Genomic DNA, 18,244 nt, shown 5'->3' on the forward strand with positions numbered 1-18,244 from the left:
TAGATATTTTTAAATTGATGATACTATAATCCCTTCGTACAGTGGCCTTGTGTCAGGATCAGCCGTCCCTGTTAAATCTGCGGACAAGTCGTTGCCTCAGTGTGACGTACTTCCTTTAAGTTTCGGCTCCGGGGAAAACAACACCTGAAGAACCCGAGCCCCGAGAAAGAAAACACCAAGTAACCTGCGTCTGGGTCGACTGGGACCACCCGCGACGTTTCCACTGTAACATCAACACCTCAACAACACAATGGTAAGAGAGCAGCCGCTTAATACTCCATTCTTTCACTTCTATTGCGAAGTTAGCATGCGGTGTTAGCATTAGCTTCGGTTCACATGTGGCAGGGGGACGCTTCGTGCTGAGCTCCCGTGTGTAGGAACGTGTTTCCGTGTATTTCGTGTTTCCGTGGGAGAGGTTTGTCGTCACGGACAGATACGGTTGTGATAACCCGGCGTGTGAGCACGAAAACTCGGGTTTTGTCAGTTTCCATAAATGTACTCGGTCCGAGAACAGTGAGAACAGCTGATGTGTTGTGGGACGTGTTGTTGGCAAACGTGCTACACACAGCAATTCACCAGTAAACGAGGAACTGATAGATTCTGACTGCAGTTAAACATTGTTTTCTTTATTGTGTTTTATTTTGTGCAAAGATCACACGCCGGAATTCACTCGCTTTGCTGTCAATCAAAACGAGGCCAAGCAGCAGAGTTTCACATTTAAGAAACAGTTGAATTTCCATTTAGGACCAGTTATTGTTTGTTTGTTACAATAAATCCAATATCACACAAGCTGCTTATTATTATTATTATTATTATTATTATTATTATTATTATTATTATTATATTATTATTAATCAAATAATCCAGACAACGTCACTGTCTTTACAGGCAAAACGAATGAGCCATCTTTTACACCAATGAGATATCTTCCTGTTTCCTAAGTTACACCAGAACATAATATTCCAATGTATATTTTTCATATGTTTGTTTGTTCATATTTGCTAATGTCCTTTTTACGCTCTCTGATTTGTGTGAATCCACAGACAGGAAGGCTACTTAATTTTGTTGCAATGACAAGAGTAATTCTGAATTTCAGTGAGAGGGATCGCACCAGTTAAGATCATGAAAACATTTCAAATTTTTATTTGCAAACACAACCTGACTCAAGTTCACGAACCAGCACCATTAAACAGCTGATTGATCCATATTAGAGCTTTTTAAACATCCTCCTTTTGTGGTGATTTGTATTTGAAACTGGAAACTAGATTTTTTGCATTTATCATAATTCATCTGAAGACTGAATTAAAGTGCATGTTTGTATTGTCATTTTTAGCCCCAGAACGAGCACATTGAGTTGCACCGCAAGCGGCATGGCTACCGCCTGGACCACCATGAGAGGAAGAGGAAGAAGGAGAGCCGTGAGGTCCACGCGCGGTCGCACAAAGCCAGAAAGTTGATTGGACTGAAGGCCAAGCTGTACCACAAACAGAGACATTCAGAGAAGATCCAGATGAAGAAGACGTGAGTACAGGGGGAGACGTTGGGGTTGTCTCTAACGGAGCTGGTTCTCTTGTTGGTTTAGAGAAACAACTCATTAGAACTCAACTAACAGTTGAACAATAATGACTTGTGTCTTTGGCAGCATCAAAATGCATGAACAGAGGAGGACCAAACAGAAGAGCGACGATAAGACGCCAGAGGGAGCAGTGCCAGCCTACCTGTTGGACAGAGAGGGACAGTCCCGTGCTAAGGTTCTGTCCAACATGATCAAGCAGAAGAGGAAAGAGAAGGCTGTAAGTGTCCACTGTTGTTTTGGTAGAATTCCACAGTGAAGATTTTCTGCTTTTATATGAAACATAATAATTTCGTTATTGACTCAATGAAAGTGATATCGATGTGTGTAAATATGTGTAATGTAATGCAAATGTGTAATGTTTTGTTTAGGGCAAATGGGAGGTGCCCCTGCCGAAAGTGCGCGCCCAGGGCGAGACAGAAGTGCTGAAGGTCATCAAAACTGGAAAGAGACAAAAGAAAGCCTGGAAGAGAATGGTCACAAAAGTTTGCTTTGTCGGTGACGGCTTCACTCGCAAACCTCCAAAATTCGAGCGTTTCATCAGACCCATGGTGAGATATTTATCATGGGTCGAGTTCAATGTGACATTCTACACTAAACCTACTATGGCAACACTATCTTTTTCTGCATTCAGGTTTAAAGTTCAGTTGTGCATTTCTGTTTTAATTGAGGTGCCTAAATGATCTCTTTCTCCTTTGTCCACATCAGGGTTTGCGTTTTAAGAAGGCTCATGTCACACATCCCGAGCTGAAGGCCACGTTCTGTCTCCCCATCCTCGGAGTGAAGAAGAACCCCTCCTCACCCCTCTACACGTCCCTGGGAGTTATCACCAAAGGAACAGTCATAGAAGTCAATGTCAGTGAGCTGGGCCTCGTTACACAAGGCGGAAAGGTTATCTGGGGTAAGTGCTCAAGTCGCTGTGAATCCATCAACCTGTGGGTCAGTGTATTCAGATGCACTGCAGTAATCTGTTTATTCCCACATTTGGGATAACTCTGAAACACTTGCATAAACAAGAAATCCAGACTCCATTAAGTTTAAAGTTGTGTCAAGTTGTAGATCGAGGTGTATTTTTGCCAGTCAGACAGTTTGGCTTGGTTCTCATAACAGGTCAGGTGGGTGCAGGTAATAAAAAAAGCCTTGACTACTTCTGTGAACTTAGGCCGTGATGTGGAGTTGGGGTCTTTGTGGGGGCCTCACCATCTGTTGCTACACTCACTGTTCTTCTAGTTGCTGCAGTTCTCTTTGACGCTGGTTGTATGTTTCGACTGCAGATTAAATGTGATATTGATATTTGCATGATGCATAGCAGTCTAAACATGTCAAATGTGTATTGTACACTACTGGATTTCTGCAGGGTGATGTTTAAATGGACATGACAGCCACTTAGAGGATAATTGATCCTTTAAAATGTGATACTTAAAGATTATAGCGTGTAATGTGACCATGTTGTAACTAAATTTCTTCTACTTCCCAGGTAAATATGCCCAGGTGACGAATAACCCAGAGAACGATGGCTGCATTAATGCAGTTCTGCTGGTTTAAGACTCTCTAACTAGACTGTGCCTGGTTACTCACATTTACACAAAGAACACAAAGATGCAACAAGTAAGGAGCTGCAAATGAACGGAGCATCAGGAAGATCGTGGATGCAAAACAGTTTTTGGACGCTCGGAGGAAAAGAAAATGGGTTAATTGTTGTTACATTTGATATAAATAAACTTAATGACAGATGATTTCTCTTTTTGCTTTTGTTGCCTTCTTTGTTATTTGTTAATATTTCATGTAATAATATAACAAAGCACTTAATAACATACCACTGAAAACTGGTTGATGGTTCAGGCATATTTTTTTTAATATTGGAGGCTAAGAAATGAAAGATCATTCAAAGCACTTCCCAGTACAGTTGGCATTCACCCATTCACACAGCGCTTCTGTATCTAGTGCTTTGTCTGTCAGTCTTTCACTTAGCTCATGGTACAGCTGTCAGGAGAAATTTGAGGTCACTTTACAGGTGGACTGACTTCACCCTAACCTCTGAGCCACAGCCGCTCATGATAAGCAGGTCTTACTGGAAATGGGCGGATTAACAAGGTGACTCGGCTGTAATTAATGTATTCCAAAGAATTATTTCTTGACGGCAACAGATCAAAGCCGCAAAGTGAAATGGCAGAACAAGGGCAAAGCTACCACAGACAAACACTGACTGGCAGATTACTGTGTTCCAGTTGAAGTATAACAGGGTCCTTTATATTTAAAACTACCTATTATCCAAAGTCATATGTGAGCAGATGTACGGTACATTACACTTGGCAGAAGTGACACAACAGAGTGTTGATTATGAGGGAAACGAGTGGACCAACTCACCAGACAGGACAGGTATATTTGAAATGTTGCCGCAGTTATAAACAAAATAAAGTGAATTAAACATTGTGTCTAACCACATTCCTCCCCTCTGCTGAAATAGGACTCCCTATTATTTGCTGTCCATAATTCAGCTATAAAACTACGAACGTGTTGCCCAAAGTTGATCTGAGTCACGAGAGGCTGAAAACCTCACAGGCTGATTCTTCCTCCTCTTCCTTTCAATTGTTTGACAGAGGAAAAGCACAGGAAGCCGCACCTTTACAACCGGTCTTGTGGACAGCACCACACATCTGCCTGTTGATCATTTGTACACAAACCACAATACAGCTTTAACAGGGCACTAACCTGTGGATTCATAGGAGCAGTACAGGACTCATGAAATCACATTTTATGGTCTCTCTTCATACTCAAATTACCTCATGGCTTTATTGTATCAATCTTCTTTTACTGCAAAGGTGTGCTCTTTGACCTCTGTATTTCAGCTCCATGTAAAATATGAAGGCAAAATACTGCAAGACACCTGACTGATTGGCTCCATATGTTGCATAAAATATATTCTACTTTAATTCTAAGTGTTTTGTGCCTATTTGTGTTTGCATTAGTAGAGTGGCTCAGATCCAGATCCAGCACACCTGTCTGGAGTGTACCCCGCCTCTCACTCAATGTCAGCCCCCAAGGACCCTCAGGATAGGCTAGATAATAGATGGGTGGGTGGGTTCTGTTGGCAGGTACATTAGCAAAACAGGCTCCGAAGAAGAAAATAGACATTTCTCTCAGTAAAGCAAAAACACCAGTCTGCTGTTCCCTGAGAACGCACTCATTAAATACTGTTGGTTTCATCATCACCCTCTTGTCCAGGAGTCGTAATATATATCAGAAACAGTGACACAGGTAAAATTTCTTATTTTATTTGCGATTTGTTTTTCAGGTGGTGTTAAACAAGAAAGATGCTTGCGGACGTCAGCTTCACATCCACATCATAGATTTAACTGAAGCTTTTATATAGTGTCAATGCAGATTTTGAAAAACCAACAGAAGACAATGTTTCACATTGTTTAGGCAGGGCTGTGTATGACTCTGAAAAGTATTGTGATTTGATTAAAAAGAACATTGTAGGTAAACTAGGGCACAATATTTACTCCTTTTAAAATCGCAGTAAAAAGGACAATTAATGTTATATACAGTAGCATTTTATTTCTGTATCGTGAAACATCTGCATTTCTTTTAATGCTAAAAATATTTTTTGGTAAATTTTATTGTTTTGTGTTGCAGGTATACTATCCTGAGTTCATGCACAGCTCCAGACATTGTGTAGAAAGATGCTCAGTATCATTATCCCTAGTAAAATGTACACCTAGATATTTCAATATTTTACTATGTACACAACAATTTCAATAATGTACTGTATTACTCATACTGTATTTTGCAATGTATCAAACCAAACCCGATTTCAAAAGTCTGTGGCCGTGCAGCATAAAAAGTCGGTGTTGGTAATGCCGATGTCATACGATACAATTTTTTGCATCATATAGTTCTGTATTTGAACAGTGAGAGTTTCAGTCCAACGGCTGATGAACTCGTGGACATTTATAAAAAGGACAGCAGATACTACGAAAATCATGACAGTCAGAATTAAGGCAAGTGTTAACCAGTAAACCACGAATATAGATTACCCATTAAAAATAAATGCAAAAAGTGGCGTGTCATAGTTTCAGGGCACCTTTAAGACACTCAGCAAAACGACGGCCTCTTTAAAACTCACTGTTGTGTGACATAAAAAAAAGCAGATGAAACCTCTTCATCCGTTAGAAAGGATGGCGGTCTTATCTTATTGTTTTCTTCATTCAGCTGGCACTGTGTGCTTCCATTAGCCCCGTCATTCAGTGTAAGCGAGATGTAGCACGGAAGATGATACGGGCTCACGCAGAAACCTCTGAAGAAGCCCTCTACAGATGTCTTGACTCCCCCTCTTTAGTCATTTGGCCGAGAGCGGTTCTCATTTAAAAAAGTGCAGTGTTTGAAGGTATTGTCCATCCCATGGTGACGTTACAAGAAGAAGTCCAGCTTGCTTTCTATCGTCTTGCAGCCTGTCGCAGCAAAGACCCTTTCCGTTTTGGGGAAATAGTTTAAATCCTTGGCCACCATTTCTGCCAAATGCACGTTCGGCTTCATTCCTCTGGCTATTATCTCGGCCATGGTGCACTGGAAGATGTGCTGGTACTCCAGAGGCAGCAAGGGGATGAAGAAGTCCACCAGGTTCTTGTCAATCAAACTTGTACGGTAAAATCCACCTAGAGGGAGATAGATGTTTTTTTAATCAAGTCTATACTCTGAAAGATAAGGACAAAACATTTTCATGTAATTTATACTCACTTTGGTTGTTGTTGAACACTGATAGAGAGAGCAAGGATTCCAGGTCTTTCAGCTGGATATCCTCTCGATCTTTTCCAGCTTTCCAGAAATCTAAAGCTGTTTTGGCAATTTTGTCGGACCCAGCATTGCTTTGAAGAAGATCAGAAAGTATGTTAGAATTTGCCTTGAAATATCTGTTAGCAGGTAGGAAATTTGTATGAAGACAACACAAACAAACATGGAGGAGAACGAACGTAACACAGAATGAAGTCATTTCAAACAGGAGCGGGACTCCAAGACAAACTCTTTCACCACTCATGCAAGAATCATGTCAAACATTACAGCGTCTCTACAGATGAGAACCACAGAGTGCTCAAAATCTTTATCTTTATATGAAATATAACTTCTCAAGTGAATTAGTCTTCAAGTGGGGTTTTCTACCTACTAATTCCACAAGCATCTGTCTGTCTGTGTAATGCAGATCTCAAGAACCGTGAGTTTGATTTGGATATGCGATATATTCAATATTAATAAAAATTGTATAAGCAAGCAACCAGCATTCTGTAACATTTCAGTCTGTGGACCGTGTTGAACATTTCTTCTTCGATATCCTCAGATAAACTACAGCAGTGGTCGACAACTGGATCAAACCGCGAATCGGAATTGGCACCACATCAATCTAATGATGTGATTAGTTTTGATTTTACCGTACCAGACTGACACAGACATTCAAGGGTGCTGATCTCCATCACGGCTGCAACATTCATTGAATCACTTCCTCTTTCGCAAGTTGTCTTCAAAGCAAAAGCAACTTCCATTCTGTTGCTGTAATGCTTTATATCGAGCTGAATTGCAGAGCTCATATTTTTAAATGTTGTAAAGATGGGTCTGAAGATTGTGTTGATCTTCCTCTTAAATAGCCAACATGTAATGTATGAAAAATAACACCAGTTAAGTAAATCATTCCAACTTATATATAAACCACACACGTGAACAACAACAAAGTTTTATGAAAAACATTGACTATAAAACCTTCGTTGCAGATGAAAGCAAAGTTTTCTAACTTCACTCTGCACTATAGACTGTTTATAAAAGCTCTGCACACAAACAGTTTATTGTAGAACTGTTTGAGAGGACTCACTAATGACGAGGAATAATTCTGAAGTATCTCTGCAGCATTAACACAGAACAAGAAAACAGCCCATTCTAAACAGGCAGGTTTGGAACGGGCACTGCACTAGTTTGGATGAAAATGTAAAATCTATTGATTTCTGACATGGTCAGAATTTTCGCCTCTCACCTGAGGAAGATGAAGATTGCTTTCCGATATGAAACTCCATCCAGCTTGTCATAGTAGTCCAGGAATGGCTTAATGCCGTCAATCAAACCAGGATGCATCTTGTCCATCTCATCAAAGACGAACATGGAGCGTTCACAGTTGGTGACATTCCCTTTGATCCACTGCTGTAACTGAGCCTGAGGAGAAACAGCAGCAAGTTTCAGTTAACACAGAAAGGCTGAAAAAGAGCAATGCCACTGTGTTTCAACTGATAGTGAAAGGTGTCAGCTTATTTGGACTCATACATACCTTATAGTTAAGATATTGATTTGAATGTGGGAAGTGATACGTGGATACAAAAAAATTAAAAAAGCTGCTATTGGTTCCCTCCTTGTAAATGTTATTAGCAATCATCTTGCTGATAAAGTTCTTCCCTGTGCCGGTCCACCCGTGCAGAGAAAGCACCAGGGGCTTCTTCGGGTTGTCATTGTTCATGAATCCTGTCACGGCTTTCAAGATGATGCGTGACGCGATGTGCTGTCCAAACAGTTTACTGCTCAGGTCCGCCTCGAGACCTAGAAGGTACACAGCAGAAGATCAACAGGATGAGTGTCTGCAAACACCTGACTGAAACAACTTTCTCAGAATATTTAGACATAATCCATTTAGTTATTAGGTGACAGCTTCAACAATGCAAACACTCATATATAAGAACTCAAACTTCAATCACAAGTGGACCATGCTAAGTTCATCTGTTAACACCTGGTATTAAAATGTGTCTCCAGATCTCACTGCTCGATGTGCAAATACACAAGTACTTCATTTCTGGGTGAGAAGAGCAAATTATATTTGTTTTTAGCCATTCTGATTTTATAGATGCGTCTGTTGTCAATGTTGGTGTGTCAGCACGAGCGAGAGATGGAGAAAGCAGGAGGGGCTGAGTGGATCAATCCGTGCAGCTTTACAATGAAATAAGATTTTACCCATTTGAACACACACACACACACACACACACACACACACACACACACACACACACACACACACACACACACGATATATATTTGAAATATGCCAGCCTCTATTTAGAATTCCTCACATTTCAAAAATATCCTGACTGAATACCGGACATAAAAGCTGTTTTTTAAAGACTTCCAAGTCTTTTAACTGATCTACAATTCAGCATTATTCTTAAAGTTTGTGGAGCTGATTCTGACAAGTGAGTTGGCGACTCTCAGTCAGTTACACACTTCTCACAGGAGATGGTGCCCGCTCACCAAAGTTACATAAAGCAAGAACAGGTAGGATAAGTCATGTGAATGAATGCATCATGTTGCATCATTCTCCCCACTCCAAACCAGTGTACCATCAAACTAATTTTGAAGCTGCTCGTTCAAGGCAAAAAAGTGTGTGCAGAGTGTTGCATAAAACTATAATTTACATAATAGCGTTAAAGTAGTCTCATCGAAAAGCCAGGCATTCAAGGTAGGTTCTAAATTTACATTAAAACATATATAAACTTTGCTCTGCTCTCAGATCCTCAGGCAGGCTGCTGCTGCTGTGTATTGGTACGTCACTGCCGTGTGCTGCATGACAAAGTATCGATCGACATTTTATGATTCAGCAGGACAGCGATCTTTGCCAAACCACCAGCTGAAGACCTGACTAAAGGCAGAGAGCGGGAGGAGGCTGACTTCAGTCAACTGCAGAAGATTTTACTCAAAATATCAAACGTGAGGATTGTGTTTGGTTTCATGTGTATTTGTCCTTTGAACCCATAAACCGTGCAGGGCAGTGTGTGCTGTCAACGACTTCCTATCACACTGTTCTTTGTATATCGATGTAAACCTGCCAGAGATAAAAGCTGAGATTAAAAAGTCATTATGATGAAGCACAGAGTCTGAAGGACAGTGGGAGTGTGTCTTTCTTTCCCAGTTTGGTTTCGGGTCATTTACACTGTACATTGATTTACACAGTTGTCCCCCCCCCCATGTCACGTGACTCGCAGGTGAACGCGTTTACCTGTTGCATTGAAGGCTATCCAACTCGGGTCGCAACTTTCTTGGAAATAATTGTAGATCTTCCGGCTCAGGAACGTACCGACACCGAAGACCACTGCTCCTGTGATCGGATCGAACGCGTTGACCAGCGGGCAGGTTGTCGACAAAACGAGCAGCAACAAACACATACGTGCAACTTTCATCGTCTCGACATCTAAATCCCGCACATCGGTTGTTTTATGCGTTTAAAAACCAGCATTAAACCCACGGTGAACCCGCGCCGGAGTAACGAGCGCCTTCACAACGCCGAACTTCCTCATACGTCATCAACAAGTGACGAAAACAGGGGGCGGCGTTCAACGAATCGCAAACCCGGAAACGTTTGAAAATGATGCAAAATAAAACAATTCAGAAGACAACAGCCAGTTTTGTGATATACGTCACACCATTGCAGCACTTGGGAAGCTAACTGACAACGTAGCATACAAGCCCGCTTGGCTAACGCTAGCTTAAAGCAGTTGAAGGGGTGAGTCCAGTAGAAATGTTTCCAATGTGGCGGCTGTTACTGTGTCAGCCGGATGTCCTGTTACCTGTCCGGTTGAACACAATCCACTCGGGGTGGCAGCACTCGTAGAAGTAGTTGAAGATGTTCCTGTAGTTGGCGATGAACGCCGTCAGGGTCGCAGCCACGCCGACCGCGATAGTGGTGCTGACGGGCTCTATGGCCTCGGTCCCGGCCCCGGAGCAGAGGAGCAGCCACAGCAGCAGGACCGGACTCCCCGTCGGTCTCATTTCACACACGCACACACACGTCCCCTGTTTATCCACAGAAACGCGGGGTTAACCCTCTTCATACACAGTCAATGGTTCGAACACGTCGTAAAGGCAGAGCGGGTGAACTCTGCAGCGGAGGGGGGGTGCTGGTTGTCATGAACACGCGCGGTGTCGTGACGTCACGGACCAAAGGTTCCTCTCTCATTGGCGCTCCTCTTGGTTTTCCTTTAGTTTTTGTTTTACCGTGAAAGGTAAAACACCTTTTGTGGGGTTGAAGAGTGGGGTGGGGGGGGTAATTACACCTTTGGGATGGACACCTTTTCACAAAGTGGACTTAGTGATTCCCAAGTTTTAAAGAACGCTTCACAATCAAGCTGTGGTCTAATAATAACAGTAATAATAACTATAATTATTATTTCATTATTATTTTTTAAACCCAGCCCTATGTCCAACCGGAAATTCAGAAATCAGGAAATTCTGTCAGGGTGAATGAAATAAACGTGATTGACAGATTCACTCCTAGATCCGGGCCTGGTTCAAAGGTCAACTTAAGTTTGAAATGTCAGAGGTGTAAAGATGTTTTTTGGTGGAATTGACTGTTTTTCTTGGCCTGCTCCGGGGCTACTCCAGAATTATTCCTAGTGAACACTTAATATAACTAAACGATCACAGGCCTCCAATATACTGTAACAGAGATTTTTATAAACAGTCTATGTGAGTGTATGCTAAGTGAAGTTAGCAAACTTTGTATTCATCCTACCTGGTTTATCTGCAATGACGATTTTATAGTCAATGTTTTTCATCAAATTAAACGGAATTTTCTTTATTGCTGTACACGTCTGGGAATTATATTTAAGTTTAAATGATTTACTTGGCTAATACCGACACAAAGCTTAGGCCCAAGTTCACAACTTTTCAGACTGAAATCTTTGTAATTAAGCTTGACTGCAGCAACAAAATGAGTGTTGTGTTTTTAATATGAAGACAAATGCTAAAGAGGAAGTGATTCTATTAATGTTTCTGCCTCGATGGAGATCAAATGGAATATTTTTATTATTATCATGCACAATACTTACAATTATATGGAAGACAAAGTGTACAGGAGTCCACCATCAATTCACTATATGATGTTATGTGGTTTTTAAACTAATTATAATAGAACTGAAAAGATAAAGTCACAAAGAGACACTCCCACCCTGGCACCTGTTGATAGAGTAACCTATCAACATTGCATTTTTTAGAAGTTGTTTTTCACAGAAAACTGCTGTTTCATCATTTATTTTTAAAAAAACACAGTGCTGTAAATGTACAGTTACATTTTTACCACTACTTAATTAAGCTGGGGAAACAGATGGGAATATAAACATTTATTAGCGAATAAGGGAATTGGCATATCCACTATATTGCCATGGCCTTAAACTTGTTTTGGGGCGTAGTTGCCACCTTTTGATGTGGATTATGAAAGGTTAGAAAATATGGACATTCATATTTTAAACACTGGGGGTCGCCAAAGCCCAATTAATATGAAGACAATATGAATCCAGTCAGATGACCACTGGTAACTCAAGCCTTAAAACATTGCTTACATTACTCTGCTAATACAATATACCACTGTGCTACACATTTTAACTTCAGGCACATTCACACTAGGTTTGTGCATGTTTGTTAATATCCGTGAGTGTGTGTTTCCAGTCTCCTCTTCAAGGTCAGCAGGGCCACAGATCACTGCTGAGCTCCAGATGGGAACTTTGGATTCAGGCCTGGAAGCAACGGTATCTGAAAATACTGCCTAACATGGATCCGCTTTAATGACCACATGTGTTGGATAAGCACTGCAGTGTTCAGTATCGTAAAAAGTCCTCATGAAAAAATTGTCATGTTCAGTGTTTGCCACCACAAGGCTGTTTCTACATTCTGTCTGAGCCCACCCTAAATCAGAATTTGACACTGCTTTCCAGTCAACCGTGGCCCAGTATATAAACTATGGCTTAGTAGTAGATGACATCTTGTGTCCAGCAATTCAACTTTTGAATAAAAAAATAGCTTATGGATCTTTCAAATATAGGGTAAGAATAAAAGTAACGTGTTAAAATGTCTGACAATGATCTTTAACTCCACACCTCTTGATTAGATGGAAAACATCCCACTTGCAGATCATGATCTGTTTGTTTTTTCTTGATAATGTGGAAACAGGTACACACAGGTTTATAATAATGGTTTTAATTAAGCATACATTACAGCCATGGTAGTCTTTGGAAACATTAAGGATTAAACAAAGTATCAGGAAAAAAAAGTGCCAGTGTCACTAGGCACGTCTGCATGTATTCCACACCTTTTTGACTGTTTACAAGTAGATACACAGCACACAGACTCCTGGTTGAGACGAGGTGTCAGGTTAAAAGCGGGAGAGGCTTATTTATAGCTGAAGATCCACCCTAACCTCGCGCAAACACATGCACTCTACCCCTGTTTATTCACACTCATAACCCATATCTCTCCCTTCAAACACTCCATGATTCATGCATTATTACCACCCTGCAACACTGGAGAGACTGATGAATATATTTGATCAATGTAGGACTGCAACTAACAACTATTTTCATTTTTCATTCATCTGCCACTTTGTAATCAATAATATAGTTTATGGAATATAAAAAAACGGTTTAAAGTTTCACTAAGCTGAGGGTGACATCAAAAATATTCAAAAAAAAGGCCAACCTTCCCTTTTGAGAGGCTGAAATGCAAATATTTGACACTTTTTCACTATTTGTGCTTGAAAAATCACTTTAACAATTATTTGATTATCAAAGTAGTTGCAGATTATTTTTCATGTGGAGCGACTATTCAATTAATCTCGAAATAAGTGATAATAACAATTGAATTCATGCATTAGATTAACAGCAGGGTGCAAATTATAAAAACTAGCCCTAACCCTGAAACATTTAAACAATCATATTGGAAGTTTTAAGACTCAGTTCAATGCAGGGCAAGGCACTTGACATTAATATGATTGAAAAATACTGTCGCTTCTCTAAAGTATTATACAATGTCCTTTGTCTTTAGCTGGCTCAGTTGATAAAGCAGCTGAACTATCTCCTTGTTTTTCAGGATTAACTTCTGTTATAGCCGAATCGGGTGATTTAATATTTATCTCTTCTGATTCAGTTTGTTCCTCTTCTACTATTTTGGTGTCTTCCTCCTCGGCTGCCGCTGGTTTCGTGTCTGTTATTTCATTGCTTTCTCTTACACTTTCAGTTTCCTCTGACCCCAGTGCATATTCAGACATAGAAACTTCAAAAGAGGACAGCATGGTCTCCTCTCCATCTCCGTCTCCTTCGTCAGCAGTCTCCTCAGGTGATGCTGTCTCTTTCTCTTCCTCCCTCTGCTCCTTTCCACCAGCCTCTTCTTTTTCCTGTATAATGGCATCAACTGGAGTCAGAGGTGTCAGGTCCAGACTTGCCTTAGGAGAGGTTGTTGCCTTTTTCCTGGGAGGGGCAACTGGTTTATGCACTTCCAAATCTTGTTTCCACAGTTGCTGATCTGAATTGCCGCTGATATCCTTCTCATCCAGGGTTGTAGGATGATCATCTGTAGTTCCCCAGTCTGGTTCCTCCGCAGGAAACTCAAAGCTGGAGATGCTAAGTGGGTCTACTGGGATTTCAGTGACTTTTCCTACTGTTATGGTGACATGTTTCTTTGTCTTAGCTTTAGTCTTTGGTGCTGATTGCGTGTCGTCCTCCTCTACTGATCGAGAGAGGCGCTCCATATCACATGGAGAAGAGTTGGCACTAGACCTGAAGAAGTCAGTTATTTCTTCCTCTGAGTTTGGCACCTCACCTTTTTCAGGCTCGGACGGAAAATCAAAATCATACAAATCTTGACACAATGTCCGAGGACCTTCTTCTGGGCCTTTTTCTTTATCGGTTGCATCCACCTCCACCGCAGGAGTCTCATCTATCAGGGCATATTTCTCTAAATATCCCCTGGCCTCCCTGTCTGAATGCCTACTGTGGAAGGACTTCTCTGAGGTCATACTTTCTGTATCCTCTTCTTTTTGTCGACTGCCGATTGCTTCCTCATACAGGTCGGTATAAAGGAAGGCCATGGCTTTGGGCTCCTCTAGCAAAATGGGGTCAATAATTTTGGGAGGTCCTTCAGGGAGAAAGATCGGTGTCAGGATGTCTTCTTGGCTTCCAAATAAAGTCGAACCACTTGGTTTTGACGGGAGTCTCAAGGGCGTACCTTTGGCATCTCCACCTCTGACCTCTCTCTCTAGACTTTTATTGAGATATTCATCTGTACCACCGTAGAAGACCTCATCTAGAAGCTCGATGTTGATTTCCCCTAGACTGACTGTGTCGGACCTGTCGAGATTCACAGGCTTTGCTGTGGTGGTGTTTTTAGACTGCACTAGTTTAACAGAATCCTGGCTGTTGGCGGTACCCTCGACCTCGGGATCCACTTGTCTCTCTGCCACCACAGCAGGACTTCCTGGAGCCTGGGCATCAATCAGGTTGAATGCCTCAAAGTAGTCCACATGTCCTGAAGCTCCTCGGCCTGGAGGACTGGCCACTGGAGCCCCTGGTGGATCCATTACATGTGGACCTATGGGAAATGAATGCTGCGTCTGTTCAAGTGACACTGTAGGAGTGTCTGTTAAGAACATTATTTCATTATCATTGGTCTCCTTGATTGCTTTAGGAACAGGGCTCTCCTCCAGATAAGACAAGTTGTCCACCATTTCTTTGCTCTCCTCTTCATCCACAGTATCATGTTTAGGTGGAACAACAATGTTAAGGATTTCGGAGCCTTCAGACACTAAGCTGAATAGCCATTGTTCTTTATCTTCCTGTGGCTCAGTTGATTCTTCTTCAGCTCCTTCTCCTTTGGTTTTCACGTTTGGCTTGGAGACTCCCACTAATTCTGGCCTTCCAGAGATGTTCTCAGAACTTTCTGCCAAGACTTCTCGTTGTCTCCTCTGACCGCTTGCCCTCTCTTTAGTTTTCTTCTGTCTGGAAATCAGCTCCTCATCCATGATGAAGATTATCTTCCCTGCCGGAACAGACCCAGGCTGTGCATGCCGTACTGCAACCGGAGAGCTGAGATCCAGAGTTGATGCTCCAGCTTCGGATGCCCACGGTGTGCTACAGCGACTAGGGGTCGTCTCCCATGCGATCCCGCTATCCTCTCCTTGCATGGTTACCATGGAGAAGGAGGAGTCCATCATCAGGCACTGCATCTTAGGCTGGACGTTGTCATCGTGGACAACCTCACGTAAACTGAACACACACAAACACAAACAATGTGGCAGTGAGATGAAACCACTCAAAATATATCTATACACAGGTATGGCCCGATATTGGCTCCCATGTATAAACGATGCCTGTCAGTTTCATTATGTGTTGACGGAATTTCACCACGTGAGTTTCAAGTTCTGCTGCCGTAATGAGAAGATGATGATGTTATGAAGGGACCTGATACTGTTTGAAAATACTGATGAGCTCTGAGCTGCCAGTGACACCACACCATCGAGCAATGCTATGACATCAATAAGCAGGACTGGTGTAATGTGAAGTTAGATAATATACCAATCGTATTGCTAAAGCAAAGCAGTCTCTGACAGTTAATGAGACGGGACAGTGACTGAGATGGACGGCAAAATATTATAAAGCAGGTGTTGTTACAGAGTCCTAACAACCTGCAAAAAGACCTTCAGCCAGCTTTTATTATATTATATTTTAGGGGAGTTTGGCATCATTTTAAAACTGTAACTCATTCAGATTTATTGAGTATCACTCATGAGTCAAAGATCCGAACAGCAGGTCTGGACCTCTCGTGAATTTTGTTCATTCCGCAGAGAAAATTGGTAAATGCAGCAAACCACTCGTACCTGCCTCTTAACAACAAGTGTTTCTACAAGTAGTTCTCCCAATGGCTGGATGACATAATTATTTCAACTTAGATTTAGAAACTTGTTAGGCTCTTTATTATATTTTACTCCCTTTTGTTTATTCTTTTTTTTTTTACCTCTTCAGCATATTTTCTCTCCCCCACCCCCCTCTCAAAAACATGAGAGGGGGTTGGGGGTGTTTGTTTACAGTAACAGGGCAGCTGTGGCTGAAGGGCGGCTGTGGCTGAGGGGTAGAGCGGTCGTCCTCCAACCTGAAGTTCGGCAGTCCGATCCCCAGTCTTCCCCATCTGCATGCCGAAGTGTCCTTGGGCAAGATGCTGAACCCCGAATTGCCCCTCATAGAACAACAAAGTGCTGCTAATAGATGCACTGTATGAATGTGTGTGTGAATGGGTGAATGTGAAACTGTACTGTAAAGAGCTTTGAGTGGTCATCAAGACTAGAAAAGCAGCTATATAAATACAAAACCATTTACCATTTACACTCTACTTTACAACTCAGTCATTTGTGGCAAGTCGTTCAAAGAGGAGTGACATCGGAAAACAGTTTCAAACGTCTCAAATCATTTCTTAAGCTTTTCATTTACTTGACTTGAAAATATTGACAGGAAACAATTGTTTTGATGAATCTGAAATTATATTTGTGCTGTCCTTGTTTGAGACACATTTTTTTACTTCTATTACCTGTATGTAGTCAATTATTTATGTTGATTTGAATGGGTTTTTCTCCAAACTCTATTCTTTTGTCAGATGTACAGCCTCTCAAACAAACACACAGTCACCAGTTTAGCTACAGCTAGCTAAGACCAATGCAACCATACAGGAATAAATAGGAACTTTGACAGATTTAGATTTGCATTAAATCCTGCCTCCATCAGTATAACACAATTCATCTTTCAAAATGATCAAAGTTCAATCTACGTCTCTTTGACACTGTTACAAAAACAATGCACAATAACCCTCATGATTTACTGACTGTATTGGATTGCATTTTACTGTACGTGTTACTAATAATCTAGCTGCTGAATGTACAAACATGCACCCTAACACCCACAGACACACACACAGTCACACTGATGCAATTTCCTTAATTATTTGATCATTTCATAGGGGAATTCATTCAAGTTAGTACTGTGAAATAAACCGTGTCCTCTGAGCTATACTTGGGATTTGTTGTAAATGAAAAAAATGATTTCACTTAACAACCAGATGAAAAAACAATTAAGTGAAACCACAGAAAAGAACCACAGCTCCTGATCTGCACCTGTTCCGAAGGTTCTCCACTTCATCGCTGGCGTCGAGGTTTTCCTCAGTAATATCTTCAGGCGTCAGCGCCGTCATCTCGCCGTCAACATCTGACCGCGCAAAATCCTCCATCACACTATCCATTATTGTAATATCTTGATGAATTCTCTCCAGCCTTTCACCACAACTCAGCGCTGCCCGGTCGATCCCATTCTAAGCGAGAGTGTCTGAGTCTGGTCTTCATGCTCAGCCTAATCTTGAAATAGAAAACGAGTCTTCCAGTGTTTCATCTGGAGCATTTGTAACATGTAGGGAGGTTAATTTGTCATCTGTTCACACCCTCTGAACCCTTGTTTTTGGTATGCACTATAAAGCAGGTTGATCTGGGTTAATAAATTGCAGTCGGTGACTAATCAGAAATATAGAGATAAAATGCAGCAGCATGAAGTAAATGTCTTGGTCTAAATATAAGTTTTTGCTGCCAGCCTGTATCCAGTGTCAAGAGTCTGCAAGCCTGCAGGTCGGGAGTGGGAACACTTTGGTCTTTAGGTGTGCACAACAACAGATAAGACGTCACACAAATTCAATTTTAAGCTCTAAAAGTTGACAGTTAGGAAATTAAAATGGATAAATAGAAAGCTTGAGCACCACCACCTTCACCTTTATCACCTCTTTCCCCCTAATAACAAATACACATGGGCTACTATACAACTCTTAATTCAACATTTCTTTATACTCTATGTA

At 41.4% G+C, this 18,244-nt stretch overlaps 3 protein-coding genes across 4 annotated transcripts; 1 reads left to right on the plus strand and 2 right to left on the minus strand.

Annotated features, from left to right (window-relative positions):
* The first annotated feature begins 94 nt into the window (after nt 1-94).
* nsa2 (NSA2 ribosome biogenesis homolog (S. cerevisiae)) lies at nt 95-3,309 on the plus strand. The gene is made up of 6 exons (XM_035184151.2): nt 95-253; nt 1,334-1,521; nt 1,643-1,793; nt 1,945-2,124; nt 2,282-2,474; nt 3,051-3,309. Exons 1-6 carry the CDS (start codon nt 251-253, stop codon nt 3,116-3,118), a joined length of 783 nt encoding a protein of 260 aa, XP_035040042.1. The 5' UTR covers nt 95-250; the 3' UTR covers nt 3,119-3,309.
* A 1,523-nt stretch (nt 3,310-4,832) lies between these two features.
* On the minus strand, nt 4,833-10,506 carry tor1 (torsin family 1). Of its 2 annotated transcripts, none has more exons than XM_035184149.2 (5): nt 10,162-10,506; nt 7,881-8,146; nt 7,593-7,768; nt 6,314-6,441; nt 4,833-6,231 (listed from the first exon to the last, which is right to left on the minus strand). In XM_035184149.2, exons 1-5 carry the CDS (start codon nt 10,361-10,363, stop codon nt 5,987-5,989), a joined length of 1,017 nt encoding a protein of 338 aa, XP_035040040.1. In that variant the 5' UTR covers nt 10,364-10,506; the 3' UTR covers nt 4,833-5,986. The 2 variants fall into 2 exon arrangements, with proteins under 2 accessions (XP_035040040.1, XP_035040041.1); XM_035184150.2 differs by lacking the exon at nt 10,162-10,506 and adding an exon at nt 9,594-9,951.
* A 1,101-nt stretch (nt 10,507-11,607) lies between these two features.
* Nucleotides 11,608-18,005, minus strand: si:ch1073-398f15.1 (cardiomyopathy-associated protein 5). Its single transcript, XM_035184485.2, has 2 exons — nt 17,520-18,005; nt 11,608-15,624 (listed from the first exon to the last, which is right to left on the minus strand). Exons 1-2 carry the CDS (start codon nt 17,642-17,644, stop codon nt 13,377-13,379), a joined length of 2,373 nt encoding a protein of 790 aa, XP_035040376.2. The 5' UTR covers nt 17,645-18,005; the 3' UTR covers nt 11,608-13,376.
* Nucleotides 18,006-18,244: the final 239 nt, after the last annotated feature.

Source organism: Hippoglossus stenolepis, chromosome 18 (assembly GCF_022539355.2).
Source record: "Hippoglossus stenolepis isolate QCI-W04-F060 chromosome 18, HSTE1.2, whole genome shotgun sequence".
Lineage (NCBI taxonomy): Eukaryota > Metazoa > Chordata > Actinopteri > Pleuronectiformes > Pleuronectidae > Hippoglossus > Hippoglossus stenolepis.